This window comes from Pogonomyrmex barbatus, unplaced genomic scaffold (genome assembly GCF_055798465.1).
Source record: "Pogonomyrmex barbatus isolate J1 unplaced genomic scaffold, ASM5579846v1 scaffold1, whole genome shotgun sequence".
In the NCBI taxonomy this organism is placed as follows: Eukaryota; Metazoa; Arthropoda; class Insecta; order Hymenoptera; family Formicidae; genus Pogonomyrmex; species Pogonomyrmex barbatus.
This window is the reverse complement of record NW_028297098.1, coordinates 5,401,960-5,420,367: the sequence shown is the minus strand read 5'-3', so window position 1 is coordinate 5,420,367 and position 18,408 is coordinate 5,401,960. Positions and strand designations below refer to the sequence as shown.

Below are 18,408 nucleotides of genomic sequence, written 5' to 3'. Positions count from 1 at the left end.
GTATACAAAAGTTTCTGCGAGTATGAGGAACACACCTTGGAGCTTGTTTGAATTAAAGGACTCATTCTGCACTGTTCCTACCACACGCGGCATATGACATTGTTCCCGCGCTAAGATATAACTAGTTACGTGAAGTATGATGTGCGATAAGTATATCACGAGTTTGCGACCTCGCCTTAATCATGTAACGTGAGCTATTTGGTGTGATCAGTATCGCGGGAAGTTCCCCCATTAAATACAACAGCGCACTTAAAACTTTACCTAATCGGACATGTGCAGAGCGGCGTCAAGCAATCGCAGTAATCGTCAGCCCCGCTGACCTAACCAGGATTGTATTACATCGCCAATGTGTCGAACAGTAAGCATTACCCGCGCCGTCGTGTGTTACCTACGCGCGTGACAGACGAAATTACGGCTGGCCACGATCTGGTGCCAACTACGTGACTAACTATAGCGCACGAGCGATAACCACTGAGAAACTTGTTTCAACATTGCTAAACGGGACGGAGTACAGCGACCGACTAAATACGTCGTAACGTAACGTCACAAAGTAATTTTGCAAATGGTTTCGCAATCGGGTGCATATATGTATGCCATTATTCGTATTTACCATACAAATTCACTTAAACGACGATATATTTCGTTCGGATAGTTGCGATACAAAGAATTATAGCGAGTTGGCTGTAAAGTGCATCTCGATAAAATTATTATTTTATTTTTTATGATAGCTTTGTAAGAAGCATTTTTGTTTGAAACTTGAAATTACATAAAGCTTTACTTTTTGTATGTAATTACCAATTAAACAAATTTATATTATAATGAAAATAATTGTTCAACTATCAAAAAGTTAAATTGACAAAGAATCAAATTTCCATTTAAAAAATAAATTAAAACAATTTTTTAAATAACTGATAAAGAGAAAAATTTAAACTTAAAATACTCAAAATAACAATTATAAAATTAGCATTTATTAATTTTTTGCATTAAGTAAAATATTTCGAAAAACATACCGATCTGTCAGCGGAGTTATTACAAGTCTCCCCGTATTACCCAGATACTCGTAACCATATATGAAATGGGTATTTGTTTGTCGCACAACGCAATTGTCGATATCTGTATCCCAATAAAATCTTAGCTGCGACAGCCATTCGAAATCAGATACATCTTTGCAATCTGAAAAATTTGAAAAGTTTCTTTTTACTTTTTCTCAATTTCCCATTTATTTTCCCTTAGATCAAATTAATAGAGAAAAGAATAAAATAATTTAGGAAATGATATCTAACTCAAAGCACTGTTTTATTAATATGCATTACAAAAAATCTAATATATTTTATTTTATAATTTTATTTACGGAAATAGAAAGACACACTCAGAAGAATGCTGTAATTTTTGCATCAAAAATTTAAACGTCAATTTTAATCATAAATTGATTATTCATATCTTAACCAAAATTGCGAAAGAAAATGAGAGAATCTGGAAAATTAAAGAATTATGTATTGGGGAAAAAACATGATTTTCTCAAAGCATATTTTTGCTGATTTTATATTCTTTGAAAATATAAATCATCTCTGTCATACGGGTATATTTTTCGGAGCATCCTTTTTCGAGATACTATCAATATACAAATTTACGAGAGAGAACGCGCTGGCGTTTCCTCACTATAGCGCATCATATCACCGACGATATAACGCCAAAACGTGATGCGGTTGCGTCACATGGTCCTATAAAGTCCGTAAATTGTTGGTTACATCCGCATGTACATTGAGTACACGTTTGTAAAACAAACGCGTGGAGAACGAATATTGAATGGAGATAAAAAGAATAATTCTAGAGATAAAACTTATGAATCGAATTCAACTCACGCAGTTTATACATCTTTTCGATGACATCTCTCGCGTGTATCTCGATAACGATGATAGCCTTGAGCTTCAATCGATTCAGTCTGCTCAAATCGCTTCGTATAGCTTCCAGGTATTTGTCTAATGCCTGATTCTGCTTCTTCCTCAGTTTTCGCAACGGATTCCTTGAGTTTGCCATTCTTAAGGATAAACAAAATTAATTGGATTAAAAAATACAATGTATGCTATACCAATATACCGTTCTACGCTACATTTTGTAATTTATTCATTCAAGAGTTTCAAAATACCTTGAGACAAATTATATCTTTACACTTTATCTTCAAAGATATTGTTAAAGTAATGTGAGCATTGTAACTTATTTTTTACAGAATTATTAACGTAAGTTCCTCGTGCTTTTGTAAGGTTTACATGTCAACTGAAATAAGAGCAAAATAAGAGCAATGAGGTGGCATAGCAAGGGCGCGATGCACTTTTAGCAATATTGTTTTGCGCCATCCAACGCACCCAGCTCGTCCCTATTTTTCCGACTACGTGCGCTGTCCTTGGCATCTTTTTTTCCGAGGCACCCGTGCAAAGGAAAGATACGTTGGGCCTCGTGTAACACGAGCATTACAAGAGCTACCCGGGACGGGAGGGATTTTATTCGGTAGGTAGGGATACGCTTGGTCCGTAGGTATGGGTTAAATTATTCGCGGTACGGCTAGTATATGCAAATGAGGGAGGAAGAGTGCTGCCCGAGGTGCCGTCGCCGGATCGTACGACGTAGAATATGCAAAATTTCTCTTATTAGAGTTGCCGTGTCTCCTGTCTCCCTCGGCCATCCTTTCCCCTCCCCCCCCCGGTGGGAAGGCTCTTTCTCGCCCCGTACATCACCATCTCGCTGTCCCATTCCCGCCTCGGTGTCCATCAGAGCCGCCCTCACGTTTATCCCGTTTCCACCCTTTCCGAGCCGCCGCGTCGTGCCTTTCGGCCGACAGTTCAGCTTCAAGCTCGAGTCACCTCCAACGGCTCTGTCCGCCTCACGTTCCATAACTAATGTAGCTAAATTTCTCATAGGCAAGCTAGGATACTCACTTGCAGTACAGCAAGGTGCGCGTGCAGTCGCTCGTCCATTGGATTTGAGTGGACGTAATGCCCGGCTGGCCCGGCCATTCTTTCACCCACCTGTCGCGTTTCGCGAGCATTTTTCGTAGCGCTGTCCGACACTGCCTCAACACTTCGCGCAGGGTCACCCTCATCGCGGCCTCTGCAATTGCCACTCACGTTTTATTCACGCACGCTATCCTACCCTCTCATCATCTACCTTCCCCCCCCCCCCGTCTCCCCGATTCCCCGTGCTATTTCGTTCGCGCATTTTTATCTTTCGCAAACAGAAATCGAAGTTGCACGCTGCTACGCGCTAGGTAATTTACGGTGAGCGAGGACCACGTCGGAATTGAGCATAAATTATGGGCAATTTTCCACGTTGGCTTTTATTTACGCAGCGCCCGAACGTGCACTGTTGTAAACGCCACTCAGTGCTTGCGCTCAGAGCATACCATAGGATATTGTAAATATTTGATGAGTTCACGTTTACACGTCGCTGATCTTTCTCCTGGTTTTCTACAATATGCATACAAAAGAAGTTTGTCGTCTATCATCATATTTCAAATGGATGGGAAAGTCATTTTCGATTTTGCAAAGAGCAATTTACGATCTTACAAATTTCCGCATACATATTTCTTCAATGCGCACGCGTTCACATGTGTAGATTTCGATGTGATAGTCGAGAATAGGATTTATGGGGATAATGCTATACTCGTAGAATAGTAACTACTACTGCATTTGTCATAGAAGATAATCGGATTTTAAGATTATATCGGGATGGTTGCAAATCGCTTTTGATGTTCCGTGTTACGTTTAGATAATTCATTTATTTATTATACTTTATTGTTTTATTTTATTTTCTAAGAAAATTTGATAACTTTATTTCTATCTAAAAAACTTGTTAAAAAAGAAAAATAAACTCACCCAAATCACACAACCAATATTCGACTTGACCTTCCAAGAGAACCGGTTCGTTGAACTCGATGTATTCTTCATCATTTGAGTACATACCGTCAGCCACATGTTTTCCAGTCAACGACTAACGATGGAAAAATTGCGATATCAAAAGTCTCGGGGCTTATGCGTTTACGCAAACGAAACAAGAGCGAGAGAGAGAGTGACGGCGGTGAATACCTTGGCAAGCTTCAAGGACTTGATGTTCGCGAAGAGCTTCCTAAAGTGCGGCTGCATGAGGTCCGGCCGTTTAGCATGGGCCAGAATCTCCAATATATCATCGTTCGAGACGAAGTAGAATCTTGGAAATATGCGTCTCTTCGTCTCCAGATATTGCTCGAGCGCCAGTTGCAACGCCTCCAACTTGTCGTTGAGTTTGTTCAGGACTTCCAGCAAGCCAGCTAACAGGATTCCCATGATGGTGAGCGGAGAAAAAATGCAAATGCTTTCAATAGAATAGATTTACATTATTTTACAGTACGCGTACGCGTCGACTCGTCGCTCGATCTTTTATCCTCTTTTTTTCATTTTTTCTCTCTCCGTCTTCTTTTTTTTAGCGCCGGAAACGGACAGATGGTTTGTACGTATCCATTTACATTAATACCCAGGCTCGGTTCTAGCTTAATTTTAATTCTAGTTTAACGCTCAGGCTGATCGTGCACGGTAAATATGAAATACCTGATTTAATAATCCTTTTTTTTTTCAGTTAATTAATCATACTCTACAAATATACTCAGTACAAACGCTTTTTTTCTAGCAAAATTGCTTGGAGTGCCTTATAACTGAAGAATATTTATAATACTGCAAGAAATTTTTATTTATTAATTTATTAAATTGCAACATTCTATTAACTTTCTAAATTTTTGTTAAATTGTTTTTAATTTTATGAATAATTTAATTGTTAAAAGTTAAAATATAACACAAAATAGGAATAAGTTATAATAAGGGATAATGGAAACTACAACAATAATTTAAGTATGTACGTTAATTGCGAAATATGAAAAAGAGAACAACATCTTGATAACATATATCTAATATTATATCCTTTTGCAAATAGAATTGCAATCACCTAAAGATTTTAATATATAAGTACAACTATTATACAAATATATAATATTAAATTGAATGAATATTTTTGTATCTAACAAATTTTTTTAAAAAATTAGATTACGCGTATATTTATATATGCGAAAACAATTTATACAAGTTCTTTTAAAAAATGCAGTCAAATAGATTTCGTGTTATAATGCGATAAGATCTTTCTTGTAGCATTTCTTTGATAATACATACGTGGGATATGAGTGGCTGGCAACACCAAAACATGGGAAGCCATCCTTGACGTATGCTCAGCCAGCTCGCTTGTCACTTTGTCAAAATCGCTCGTCTCCTTCGGGAGTTGTTTCTTGATGTCCTCGGTGGTGAATATATTGTCGAGATACATGTATCCTTTCTGTACTACCAACATCATTTCCAAAACTTCACCGATCGTCGATAGTACCCGCTCCCAGTAGTCGACTTCCCGGGCGAATGGTTCTACGAACCTGGGAAAATCCAATATAGCCTATTTAATGTAGTATCATTAGAGATGTAAAAATTGGTTTAGCAAGTGCAATGTACCTCGTTGACTTCATGGATGAAAGTTGCACCTGATGTTCCTCCAAAGTTTGAATTATTTCATCTACACCTTTTAACTTGTATATTCCTTTATCTTTATACGGAACCATCGTAATTGGCATTGTTTCCCAAAAATGTTTAATATGTTGGAGTCCCTGAGATATTTGTCATATTAAACTCACAATAATTGTTCCGCAGAATATTATTTTGTTGATTGTACTGTGACTCTTATAATTAACGATGACTTACAGTTTCAATGGCGAACTCCATTGTGGCCGCGTTAGAGATTTCGCTGATCTGCTCCGCAAAATTATGCATTTGCATTCTAATAATTGCATCTAGAGTAAAGTCCTCTGACATCTCGTCGAAGTCTTGTGCAATCGTATCTTTAACTCGTTTCCAATGCCTCGGTTTCATTGCTGGATTTTTTAGTTCCGTTATTAGCGGTAACGTATGTCGAAATTTATCGATTCTCATCCTAAATATATATTTTTTAATATTTTAAAAATTATATAAAAAGAATAATTTTATATATAACTGTTATATATTTTTAACTGTATATATTTTTTTTAATTTAGAGAAACAGGAATATAAAGGATTTTTTACAATTTAAAGATGTCCTTTATTTGTAACTTTATAATAATTTATTGATATTAATTATTATAATTATGTTACTTGTAAAGATATTACAAAACTTATATTAAGAATTAAAAATTAAATTTAAAATTACTTAAAAAAGAATTTAAGAAAGAAATTTGCAATATTTAAAATTTAAGTTTGCGTGGAACTTCTATATGCAAAATGTTTATCTTCTGTAGACACTGAACAATGAATTCTGTGCATATGTTTCCTTTCTTCATTTTTCTTTGTTTAGTAAAATAAGTTAAATTTTAGCTACTAGAAATTACGCAGCCATTTACAGAACGTGCACTTCGTTAGTTTCAGAAAGTAGCGTCGAAAGGAGTGGCACAAGTATGCTCGGCAATTCCCGTAAGCCGTGCGCTTTAGCGGTGCAAAGGTTAATAAGTGCCGCTATGTAACACGTGGGATTAAGCATTTTCTGTCCTTCGTGTTATTTCTTATAAGTTACGAGATACTGCATAGGTATCTCAGTATGTAGTACTTGTTGTTTTCCAACAAAAAAGTAAAAAAAAAACGTTCGGTCTTCATCGGCATTGTTTAATCGTCGTTACATATGTATCTCCCAAATCGACAAATCTTTTTTTAGCCTTCTCGCTATATGCTATAAAAAAATAGCTCGCAAAAAGCTTTCAAATCCATTCGGTACGATGTTCGATATTCGATGTTACGACCAATCATCAACAATTACTGTCAATTACGGTCCCCGCACACGATCCCTCTCATCTTGCTGTCATTTTGAAAAATGGCTATCTCTCGTACGGACGCAGTTTATACACGGCCGACTGGTTTCTAACGAAAACCAGTTTCGCGATAAATTGACATCATGCTAAAGGATGGCTTGCAAATACTACTTTGTGCCTCGTGAAAAATGCACGAGTACGGCACATATTTACCGCGCGTTCGAAATTGGATTACAACTGAATCGCACCTGGTATTTTGGAGGATCTCCCAATTCTTTTCTTTGAGCTCCTTGCAGAGTTTCGTGAGTTTCCGGAGGAGGAGATTAGCGGTTGTGTCCATCTCTTCCAATTCTATCGTCCAGAAATTTCCGGTTTTGTAGCGTTCCCAAGCGTCATTCCATTCGTCCGTCAATTGCCACACCAATTCGATCATAGCTACATCCTTTGCAAGTAGAAAAGCGTCGAATAAGCACGCAGAGGCAAAGAATATACGAATGGGATATACGAATGACATTTACTTTATCGAGTTGTGCAAGTTCTTGAGAATCAGGATAACTTATGCCAAAAATCGTCAGCCGTGACTTTAGCAGGTTTTCTCTGTCTTTTAAGGAATATATTTCCTTCCAGAAGAAAGCTAACCAATTTAAAGCGTCTGTAACAGTGACGTAATAATAAACAACTGTATTAACTAAATAAAATAAAATACTATTCCAGATGAATCAGTATTAATTTACTTATTTAAATTTATTAATTTATTTCTCCGTGATCAAGTTCCTATATTTAAATTTACTAAATGCTTGTTCTAGCATACGTGTCTGAGTATACATGAGATTATCATAATGATTGCTCGTGTGTTTATAAAAGCAAAATTCACGTAAAAAAATCAGTCCAGAATCGACAAACGCATTTCAAACAGTTGAACGCCGTGCAAAAAACGTGCTGCGAATAAATGGAATGCTTGCATTCTACAGCAGAAAAGGCAATTGTTAGGATTTTTGTTCTAATCTTTTGAAATTTTTACGCAAGTAATATTACAAATAAATACTATTATTGTGTTAACAATAAACTCTTTTAAACTATGGAATTCATGACAAAAAATTGTATTATTTTTATTAAAAATTTGTCCTTTGATATTCTGTGCATTTTATATTTAAATTTTTATTTTTTTTATTTTTTCTTATTTAATTAATACTTTTCAAATAAAGTTAAAACTTAAAATCATGGATATTGTTTCATATTGTTCATTGTCAGGAAAATTCATTATAGATTGCAAGATATAACTTAAGACAAGATATACGTGATATCCTTAGAGGAGTGCTCGAAAAGATATGGTAGTTGATTTATGCACTCGACACTATCTCACAACGAACGCGGATTTACACATTGTATAAGAACATGTAAACCAATTTACCCTTTGAATTCCAGTCGGACGTGAAAGGTCCAGTATCATTAAATCTGCGGAGCAAAGAGGATGCATCTTCTTCGAACATTGTCGCGTCGGTCAATAACGTTTGCTTAAATTCTTCCTACAACATTGATAGTTAAAAAGATAACTCGAGTTATTACTTGAATATTCATGCATAGAAAATCTAAAAATTTCTAGATTCTGATGTTACTTTATATGTGCAATTGTAATGATATTAAATAATTAATTAAATTAAATTAACTTTTTTTTAACATTTATAAACATAAAAGTAGAAAATTTACATTTTCTTTCTGCTTTTTAAATTAAATATAACATCGATTTTATACTCAAAATATTCCTATATGTATGTTTCTATTATGTAAAACTGATTTTTTTCAAATTATATAAGAATTTCCAGTACAGCGATGAAATAACGTCAAAAAATTGGGAAAGTATTAATTGACATCTCATTTTTCTTTTTAGTTAGCGTTGATGCCAACGCGACTCAATTTTTTATTACAAAGTTTCTAGAAGTTTTCTTTTACCAAAGGAATATCGCACCTTTTTTTCAAGCAAAGTAACTTCGCACGTGGCAAGTAACTCCAAGTAAGCTGCCCAAGAGCGGTCGATGTCTTTTAATTTTCTCTTGAACTCATAAGTCAACGGTACTTCGTATTTTTCTGAAAACAATTAGGTGTTCTTCCATGATGTATTGTAAAAAATTGTAAAATTGTTATTAGATAATTACATAAATGTAAATAGATCACAATAATTAACATTTGTTCAAGAATTTACTGTAATAAATTTTGAAATCTGAAGTTAAAATTCATATCTCTAGCAAAGCAGCTAAGGCGTTTACAAAACTTGTAGCTTGTATTGCAGATTCCTGAGCAATAATACATGGATCTTAAACTCCGCCGATTTTATGGCGCATCGACCTCCTTATTTAGCACGGAGAAACATTTAGAGGTTTACCCAAAGTTTGGTACTGCTCCTGGATCTTGGGAAACTCTTCCTCCTCTTTCGGAATCTCGGCAGTGAGCCTCTCGAACAATTGCAGCGCGGATTGCATGCTGATGAGATCCGTCGGTTCCTTCGTTATTCTGCAAACGAATGAATTCACGTACGATTCAGCTCGAAATTCAAAAAGACCCCGCGACAGGATTTATGGGAGTAACGCCTCGCGAGCAACGCCTCTCCAATGTTCCGCTCAGCTTGAGGAAATTTACATTAATAGTATCGATCGAGAACTGAAAACGAATATAACTGAAAAATTCAATTATGCAATAGAACGGAATAGATGATCACGCGAACACCCTACACAGAAATTTTCAGCATTGTAATAGGTAAACGAAAATGATGTGCGACCTGCGGTTAATTTATTTTCCAAATTGAAGGAATGTGGAAAATAAATTTGTATGTTTTTCTCTTCAAATTTAATTTTGTAATGAACATTTAAATATAAATTTTGTTAATAATTTATGTTGCTCGTAAATAATTGTATCCGTAAAAACGACAGACATGATTTGATGTTTTTAATTCCGTTCATCATTTCGCAAAAAACTATTAACTAGAAATATACGAATAAAAATCTTTGAGATATAAAATATTTTTTTCTGCAATCCTCTTTTCATATCACATTTTTTTTTCAATTTTCAACGCAATCTTCTTTTCGCTTTGAATAACAACGCATGCGGGCAACTAACTTTGTGGAATTTTCAACGATGTAATGATAAACGTGGTCGACCATTGCATCGGTCATGCGTAACAAAAGTGCGGTGAGTTTCTGTTGCCAGATTGAACAATGTTCGATGATAGTGGCTTTCAATCCATCAAAATTTATATCTAGGAAATGCACTGTCGTCATCGTTTCCTGTAGTTGGACGTTATTCATCATATCGAAGTATTTACTTATGTGCATATCAAAAGATGCCGCCGTTGGTTTTAATTTTTCGAATCTAATTTACAAAATAAATGATAAACAATAATAGTTTCAAGCAAAAACTTAAATTGTATAAATATTTTATATTATATTAAAATTATATTATTAATTTTCTCTCTATTTATTAATTCTTTAAAAATATTTATAAAAATAAAATTATAATATTTTTAAACAAACTTAATATAGTTCTAAACATCAGCAATTGTAAGTTATTTAAATTAAATAATATATAATTAAATATAGATATTGTAAAAAATAAAAAATGATTCAAAGTATTACAAGCAAAAAGACTATTTTTAAATATGGAATACTTTTTATTGCAATATTTATTACCTTTGAATATATAAATCTTTATTCACCTCCCATACCTCTTTGAAAAATTCCCAGGTTTTGAGATAATTTTGCACGTGAACAAAACAATAATTTACTTCTACAAATTAATAAATTAATATTATATTCATCTTGCTAATGTGGGATAAAGTTAAAAATAATATTGGATCACTTAATATTGAATTGATACTATATATTAATAATGCAATAAGATATTTTTATTAGATTTTAGAAAATTATATTGAAATTGAAATTTTAGCTAAATAAAGGTGATTTCTGATTAAACATAATTAAAGATAATTAGAAAATTAATTTTAATATGACAAAATATAACAAAATGTAATTAATGCAAATGTAATTAGAAATAAAATGCAAGAAGACAAATTTTTATGAATTACAAATTTATACAACCATTATTGAGTTTCTGTTGGAGTTCAATCAATTCTTTGTCCTGGTTATACAATTTGTAAAAGAAGAAATCCTTCTCTGAAAGCATTTGGAACTTCTTAACTAGTCGTGAGATATCTTTTAAGGGTTCTGACAAAATATCTAAAATATTTCCTATCACTGTGGCTATCTCCAGGAGATTCGGCATAAAGTTTATCTAAATAAATTAATAGACTAGAATTTTTCATGTTTTTTTATATTTTTTTAAAATAAATTTTTTTATAAAATAATTAGTTAAGATATTTTTGACATGTTGTCAAATTATAAAATGTTAAATTATTATTACCATTCTATATGCACAACAACTTAATGATTAAACAACGTAAGTAATACTTGCATGGAATGTTATACATGTTATGCATAGTTATGGACATACTTTGTTATCGATAATATCTGCTTGCGTTAATAGAAGAGGTGAAGGTTCTGTCGTGTCAGTACCATGAAGAGTTTCGAACATGATGGTCAAAGAATTCTTTAAACACAATCTGATAGCTTCTTCAATTAGGATATCGATTTTCATTAAATAACCTTTCCATTCCATGTAACTCTGAAAAGAAAGAAGCAATAATGAAATTAAACATATCAATCAATTTAAGAAACATATTGGAAAATTAATTTCTTTTTATACATGAGATATTTAGTTTTAAAAATAGAAGGTTTATAAAATCAATTAAAATTTAATAAAATAAATTAAAATTTGAACACACAGGTATATAAAGAAATTTTTATATACAGCGTAACTAAATTAAGTGTACCAAAATTTATAAATAATATGCAATTTACAACAATTTGTAATTTTTAAGCTTTATAAAGTTAAATTTTTATTATGGCAAATATTAGTTTTTACCGTCGAGATTAATAATTTTTAATTCATATTTCACTAATTATTGAAAAAGTATAATCGAAGTATGATCGATAAATATTGGTTTATATATTATATATATATATATATGATTTACTTTTATTTTATATAATTAATATCTGATAATAACTCAATCTGTTTATTGATAAATTAGAATAAATTTAATATGAGAATAATAAATAATATCTTTCACAGAGTATTTACTTAATGAATTTGTAATTTTTTGAGAATTTTTGAATTAACTGAGAAACTACGTGCATATTGTGGCAGTCACGTTACAGAGCGACATATCATAACACGAATCTACCATAAGTACGTTCCTTACTTCTCCAACTTTAGTTGGAGAATTGCTTTGTGTAGCCTGAGGGTGTGCAACATACATCCGTTTCCTTCACGGATGTTCTTTCGTCGAAGTTATTTGATCATTTTTACGTTTGCGTAGACTTTACAGAAAAAATTCTGACACAACTCGTCAGAAATTTGCCGCAAACTAGCAAACTAGCAGTGCCTTGCGGCATTTACTCAAAAGTTTATAGAAAACATTTAAAATTACATAATTTGCCATAAACTTTTAAAAGTAATTTGGTAAAAAAATTTGTGAAAAATATGACTTTCGATACAGATGCAAGTTTGTATACATAAATAAAAATGACTTCTAGAATGATAATACAGACAGCAATCTTCAATATACAATATTAAAATAAAAAGTGCATTTTTATTTTTAGAGTGATAAAAATATGGCATATTTCATCAAGTTTCATAGTTGCACCGAGAAAGCTATACCTCTTGTATCACATTCTTGAAGCCCTCGTAAATCTCCATGACGTACAGAAATATCATATCGAGTCTTTGAGTCATAACTTGGAACGCCTCGTCTCTGGAAAGTGAGAAAGTTCGACCGATGCTCGCTCACCAAGCGGTAAGTTTCAGTCACGCGCCTGAATTTGCGACTGCACAATGCGAAATGGAAATCCTACCTTACGTGCAAAAGTTCCTTCTCCAATGCAGACAATGTGTACGTGTAATTAACCCTTATCTTGATCATTGGAGTGTTGCAAATGTTCTCGCAGATTCTTACAATTTCAAAATTCAAATTCTTAAAAGTATCGATGAATTCTTGAAGCTAAAAAAATTAATTATTGAATGTCTTTATTTATTATTTAATTTGTGCCACAACATTATTTTAATAAGAAAATTGATCGTGTTTAATTTTGGTCGATTTGGAAGCTATAACCCCAGAAGAAAAGAAAGCAAAAAGGAAATGGTAATTTCTTTGAAAGAAATAAATGTAATGTGACTTAATGCTATTGGGATCAATATCTTGACATCTCGCCTCTACAAACACGTGTGTCCACATAATAATTATTCTGTTTCTGCAGATTATTCTGTTTCTGCAGATTATTCTGTTATACAGAGGTCCATAATTAATTGTTCAAATGCAGGTAGATAGCGAACGAAACTTCTCTTGGACAGTGCAAAATTAAATTTTACCACGAGATTACCGTACATATTGTATGAATTTATATGGACTTCGCACATGGACGAGGTAAGAGAGTCTAAGCGTACATTGACCGTTTCGTTGAAACAATTCTCGATGTACGAGTCCACGTAATCCGTGTTCCACGTCAGCTTGGTTAAGCCGGGATTGATCTTCCGGTCGAGCTGCCGAATTAATTCGCGAAACAGCGCACGTTCTGTCAGCGACAATGCTGAAAAATAGAAGTTTCGCTACGTTGCAAGAATATTTCGCTACCATCGCGTGTGACTGCAAATACGGAGAATGTCGCTTTCATCGCGCGCATTACGGACATATACGCTGTTTGAATCGTGTCATCATGATATTTGCATAAGCACTCACATTTCAGCCGAAATACTTTTTCAACGTAGCTTAGAAGAAATAAATTTAATTACTGTATATTCATTATTCATATACATACGGATATACTTATTAAATTATAAAATGCAATATTTTGTATAAGTTGTTTGTATAAAATTTAAAATAATTTCCAAAAATTGCAATACAGAATAAAATGTAAAATTCCTTAATAAAAAATTCGATCACATATATTTTTGAAAAAAATTTAATAAATGTAAATAAAATATCTCATTTCTATTATAATTATTTAAATATAATAAAATATTATTTTTCATTTTTAACTTTTTTCATAAAATAAATTTCATTATAACAATTTATAATTGAAATATGGTTAAAATTTTGCTGACATATTCATATTTCGTCGCTTTGACGAAAAGAACTCTTTACTAATGTTTTCTTTTACAATTTATCCCATATAATTATTCGATAAAATAATTATTGTAAAAAATAATTATTGTAAACGGTAAACCTTCGATGATCTTGTTATATGCCAGAGTGACGGCTAGAACACTCTCGTAGACAAAATGCAGCGTATTCCACTTGTCGTATACTATTTGTATGTGCACAGGTATGTTAAATTTCAAGCTGATCCAATAGGAACACTCGTGGCAGAGACTCAGGATATTGGAGTCAATGTTAGACTCGAGTAGACCAGGTTTGCTGTCGCTATGCCGCATCAGGTAGCGATCGAGTCGCGCGCGTGGGTTTTCTCCGACATGGTGCAGCCATTTTACGTACAGACCTTTCATGGATTCCTCAATAGATCTGATCATGATGTCTTCCTGATGATAGATCTCCTCACTCATACTGCAATAAGGCATCCACTCAGCCGTCTCCAGCATCTTTCGCGTCGATAACAGGCGGTCACTTTTCAAACGAAGATTCAACGCTCTGCCGGCGTAATACGGCGCGATCGAAGAATATTCTTTCTTCTCGTTCAAGATCTCCTGCTTCGTCCGTTGAATATCGTCGGCGAAAATCTGCCACACCTTGAAAGTTAATAATTTTAAATGTTACTTATTGCTTGATGACCTTAAAAATGATTTTAGTTATTTCAAAATATGTAAAATGTTAAAATAATTTATTTGTCATTTAAACAGAATATATATTATAAAGCAATATATATATTAAATTCTTTCTTTTTTATATATAAATTTGATATTTTTTTCTACAAATACTATACAAATACTACAATTTACAATTAAAATAATAAATTTTGTATTAAATGTAAAATACTTTTGCAAATGTTGTTTTATGTTTTTCGAAAATAAAAAGTTATTTTAAAATTAATAAATTGATAAATTATTTATATGATTAATTTTTTTGTGAAAAATGTCTTTTGCTTCCGCAACATCTTTAACAATTTATTTTTAAAATAAGATCAAGATTATTATAACTGATTTAATCTTTTTTTTAGAAATAACTTGTGTTTACAAATCATTGATTTCTTCTTACGCTACTGTTTTTGCTATCAAATAACAATTGCAAATTCTTGCGATTGAAGTAATTGTAGAAGCTCCATAAATTCTCGATTCCTTCTTGAATATTATTAACGTTCATGAAGACGATGGCTATCAAGTTTTCGATCATTATCTCTAAGTCCCTCATTTCAGCACGAAATACGATCATATCGTCGTGCCATGTAGATTCATGAACGGCGAATATCTTGTGTGAATTTGCTTCGATTTTACTCAAAGCGTCATAAAAAAGTTTCTCAATCTTTTGACATACTTTTTCATGCTCTTCGCCATTTGTACCACCGAATTTAGGACTTAAAATCTGAATAGTCTCATCCAATCTTGAAAAATAATATTGGAATTTGTAATCAGCATTCTCTTTGATATAAAAATATTAATATTTGTATAAATTCTAATTCTAGAATAATCCAATTATAAAATTTTGTATTTTGTAAAAATTAAAATTATGTGATAAACTATGTAACATTTATTTAACAGTAATATTTTATAAAATAGCAGCCCTGTAAAAAAGAGCTGGAATAAAATTGTTTCCTATGTTTCTTATGTTAGTCATGAAAAGAAAAGTAAAGTATAAAATTAACTCTTCTATGTACATAGCCAAATTTGAGAAAAGATATTTATGAATAAGAAATAAAAATAAAGATAGTGTTGTATTTTTATCCTTGCTTATACATTATTTAAACCTTGCAAAATCAATCATTGCTTGACAAATCTCGATCATATCTTGACACCTGTCGATAAAAACATCGACGTAACGAAATATGCTCTTTGTGTCTAAGTTCCAAGAGTGATACGTGAGATTGATGTGAGCGTTCGCGATCTAGAACAGAAAATATTGAAAAGAGTTTGTTTCTTTAAGTAAACAATGAACAAATACATTAAAAGTACAAATTAAAATTTGTTTTAACTGAGTATCGGAGTCAGCGATATTCTTGGTATTGGAATTCTCTACTCTGTTAAAGATATAAAATAGAAAGAAATCAAAGATTTGCTATATCACGCGAGAGTCAAAAAAATGTTAGGAAAAACATCTTATTATTATTATTCGTCTATGCAAGATATTATACTAAGAGGCTTCAACGTAAAAATGCCAAGGACTGAGAACATGCGTTCCGTAAAATCCGCGATTGCACAGATTTCTGCACAAAAGTCTAAAAAGTCGTGTCATCTATCCCTTCGGGCACATGGCGTACTAACCCCTAGCGCAACTCGAGAACAAGTAGTCGGAAGAGCCGGCGCGTCACATCGTTTCCCAATTCCCACCTCTATTCTAGCTTATCTGCCCCCGGGAAAAGCGTAAGTCAGTGTTATATTGCGATCTCCACTTAAAGCAAAAGCTTTTTTTCGCCGCTTTGTACTTCTGCAAGAAGCGTCCTTCGTGGATCATCATATATATTTTCTCTCTCTCTCTCTCTCTCTCTCTCTCTCTCTCTCTCTCTCTCTCTCTCTCTCTCTCTTTCTCGTTAAGTTAAGTTCATCAAGCGTTATCACAAGCAATTATTTGTTCGACTCTAAATTCATAGAAAATTGCCGGTTATCTTGCTTCACTTTGCATTATTATGCCTGATCATAATTACTACTGAAAACCAAAATCACTTTGTAACTTCCACATTAACGGAGAAATTCATCCTCGTTGTCCAACAAGGAGTCTAAGTAGCTAAAGTAGCTATGCACACATAATTTAATGGGAGTTTAACTCACCGGCTGGAAGGTGAATTTGCAGACAGCATAAAGCACTATTTTAAATACATTTCATGTATATATGGTTGCAAAACACCTTTTAAGCTCACAACTACTTTATTTTAGAAATATATTTTTACTTATTAATTATTAAAATAAATATGTACCAAGTAGCTTACACAAATGTTTTATTCTGATTTTTATTATAACTTAATTTAATGAAACAGAATTAAATTAATTAAAATTATATTAAATTTTTTTTCTAGAAACTTAAAAATGAATTTTAAGTTAAATAAAACTTTTGTTAAAATATGTAATAATAATTTCTTGAAAAAGTCGATAAAAAATATTTTTAATATTTTTTTAATATTTATATATTTTTATAAAAGCATTTCTTAAAATTTATACGGTATTTTTATACATATTTTTATATTATATGTGGAAATATTCTTATGTATAAGGAGCAAGACTCACCTTATGATAAAGCGTTTCATAATCCTCACATAATTTGATGCAATCATCAAGCATTTTCATACTTTTTCTAATCTTTCCCTCAAATACTTCTGTCAGATCGATAAAGCCTTTGCACATGACGACGATCTGGTTGCTAAGTGCGCTGAAGAGATTGCTTATCCTTTCGCGGGTATTGTAGTAAGGAGAGTTCAACCAAATCGTCCTGAAGAGATGCATCATTTTCGGCAGATATTGAGCCACGCTCGCCGGAGTTGTACAAGTTTTCAAGTCGGCACAAGGGTCCTTCAGAATGCTCAGGAACTCAATGTTCGATTTCGCTTCAATTATATTGTGCTCGATCTCATCTTTCAACATCAAGAATTGACGTATGTAAGTGGATTGCGTAGCCAATAATATATCGATAATAAGCTCCACCATATTGTTATGTAGCTGATGACTCAGACCGCATAGATTATCATCTATGGCAAAAAGAAACAAGCATGAATTTTTAATATAGTAAATCGATTTATGTACAATTTTTCAAAACCTCGAGATTTAAATTTCTAATTTGTTTATCTATAAATACAGACGTATGTATAAACCAGTAAAAATGTTATATTTATGCGTGCTACGAATATTGTATGATTGAAAACTCTGGATGATATTGAGTTTCTTTCTAACTCTATGAGGTACAAAAGGAAAAAAATGCATTAAAAAAAACTTTTGTCCCTCCTAGGAAATTTCTGGACATATATTATCGGGAAACGATTCTATCCTCTCGCTTCTTTTCGCACGGCTACTACGTCTTTTCTCAAGAGTAAGCACCTACATCGATAAGTCCAGAAGTCATATTCGTCGTCGAGGCACAGTAACTCGTGCGGAGTTGCCTGTTCCTCGGAGAGGGCTATTTTGATTTGGGTGTTCCAGTGGGCCACCACACCCTCCAACCTCTTTACCAACTCCTTATCGGCGCTACCCTCCTCCACGGTGAACTCCCTACTCTCCAGAGGTACATATATCACGGTTAAGCCCAGCATTTTGTACGTGAGGTCCGTTAAATTGCACAGGAAGGTGTCCAGTTGGGTGCAGAAGTTCGCTTT

At 33.1% G+C, this 18,408-nt stretch overlaps 1 protein-coding gene across 1 annotated transcript in view; it reads right to left on the bottom strand.

The window, feature by feature from the left end:
- Nucleotides 1-18,408, bottom strand: part of kl-2 (dynein heavy chain 2, axonemal kl-2) — a 43,429-nt gene that overhangs the window by 20,038 nt on the left and 4,983 nt on the right. The window contains exons 4-28 of the mRNA XM_089081030.1: nt 18,138-18,404; nt 17,330-17,787; nt 15,859-15,995; nt 15,153-15,495; nt 14,167-14,686; nt 13,232-13,530; nt 12,799-12,944; nt 12,605-12,698; nt 11,336-11,506; nt 10,911-11,116; nt 9,901-10,198; nt 9,393-9,490; nt 9,216-9,343; nt 8,802-8,920; nt 8,247-8,361; nt 7,354-7,487; nt 7,084-7,277; nt 5,763-5,991; nt 5,517-5,668; nt 5,190-5,440; nt 4,078-4,300; nt 3,870-3,976; nt 2,934-3,105; nt 1,863-2,038; nt 1,011-1,173 (exon numbers count right to left, since the gene is read on the bottom strand). Of these exons, the coding sequence (XP_088937156.1) occupies nt 1,011-1,173; nt 1,863-2,038; nt 2,934-3,105; nt 3,870-3,976; nt 4,078-4,300; nt 5,190-5,440; nt 5,517-5,668; nt 5,763-5,991; nt 7,084-7,277; nt 7,354-7,487; nt 8,247-8,361; nt 8,802-8,920; nt 9,216-9,343; nt 9,393-9,490; nt 9,901-10,198; nt 10,911-11,116; nt 11,336-11,506; nt 12,605-12,698; nt 12,799-12,944; nt 13,232-13,530; nt 14,167-14,686; nt 15,153-15,495; nt 15,859-15,995; nt 17,330-17,787; nt 18,138-18,404 (5,200 nt within the window). The remainder of the gene's footprint in view (nt 1-1,010; nt 1,174-1,862; nt 2,039-2,933; nt 3,106-3,869; nt 3,977-4,077; nt 4,301-5,189; nt 5,441-5,516; nt 5,669-5,762; nt 5,992-7,083; nt 7,278-7,353; nt 7,488-8,246; nt 8,362-8,801; nt 8,921-9,215; nt 9,344-9,392; nt 9,491-9,900; nt 10,199-10,910; nt 11,117-11,335; nt 11,507-12,604; nt 12,699-12,798; nt 12,945-13,231; nt 13,531-14,166; nt 14,687-15,152; nt 15,496-15,858; nt 15,996-17,329; nt 17,788-18,137; nt 18,405-18,408) is intronic.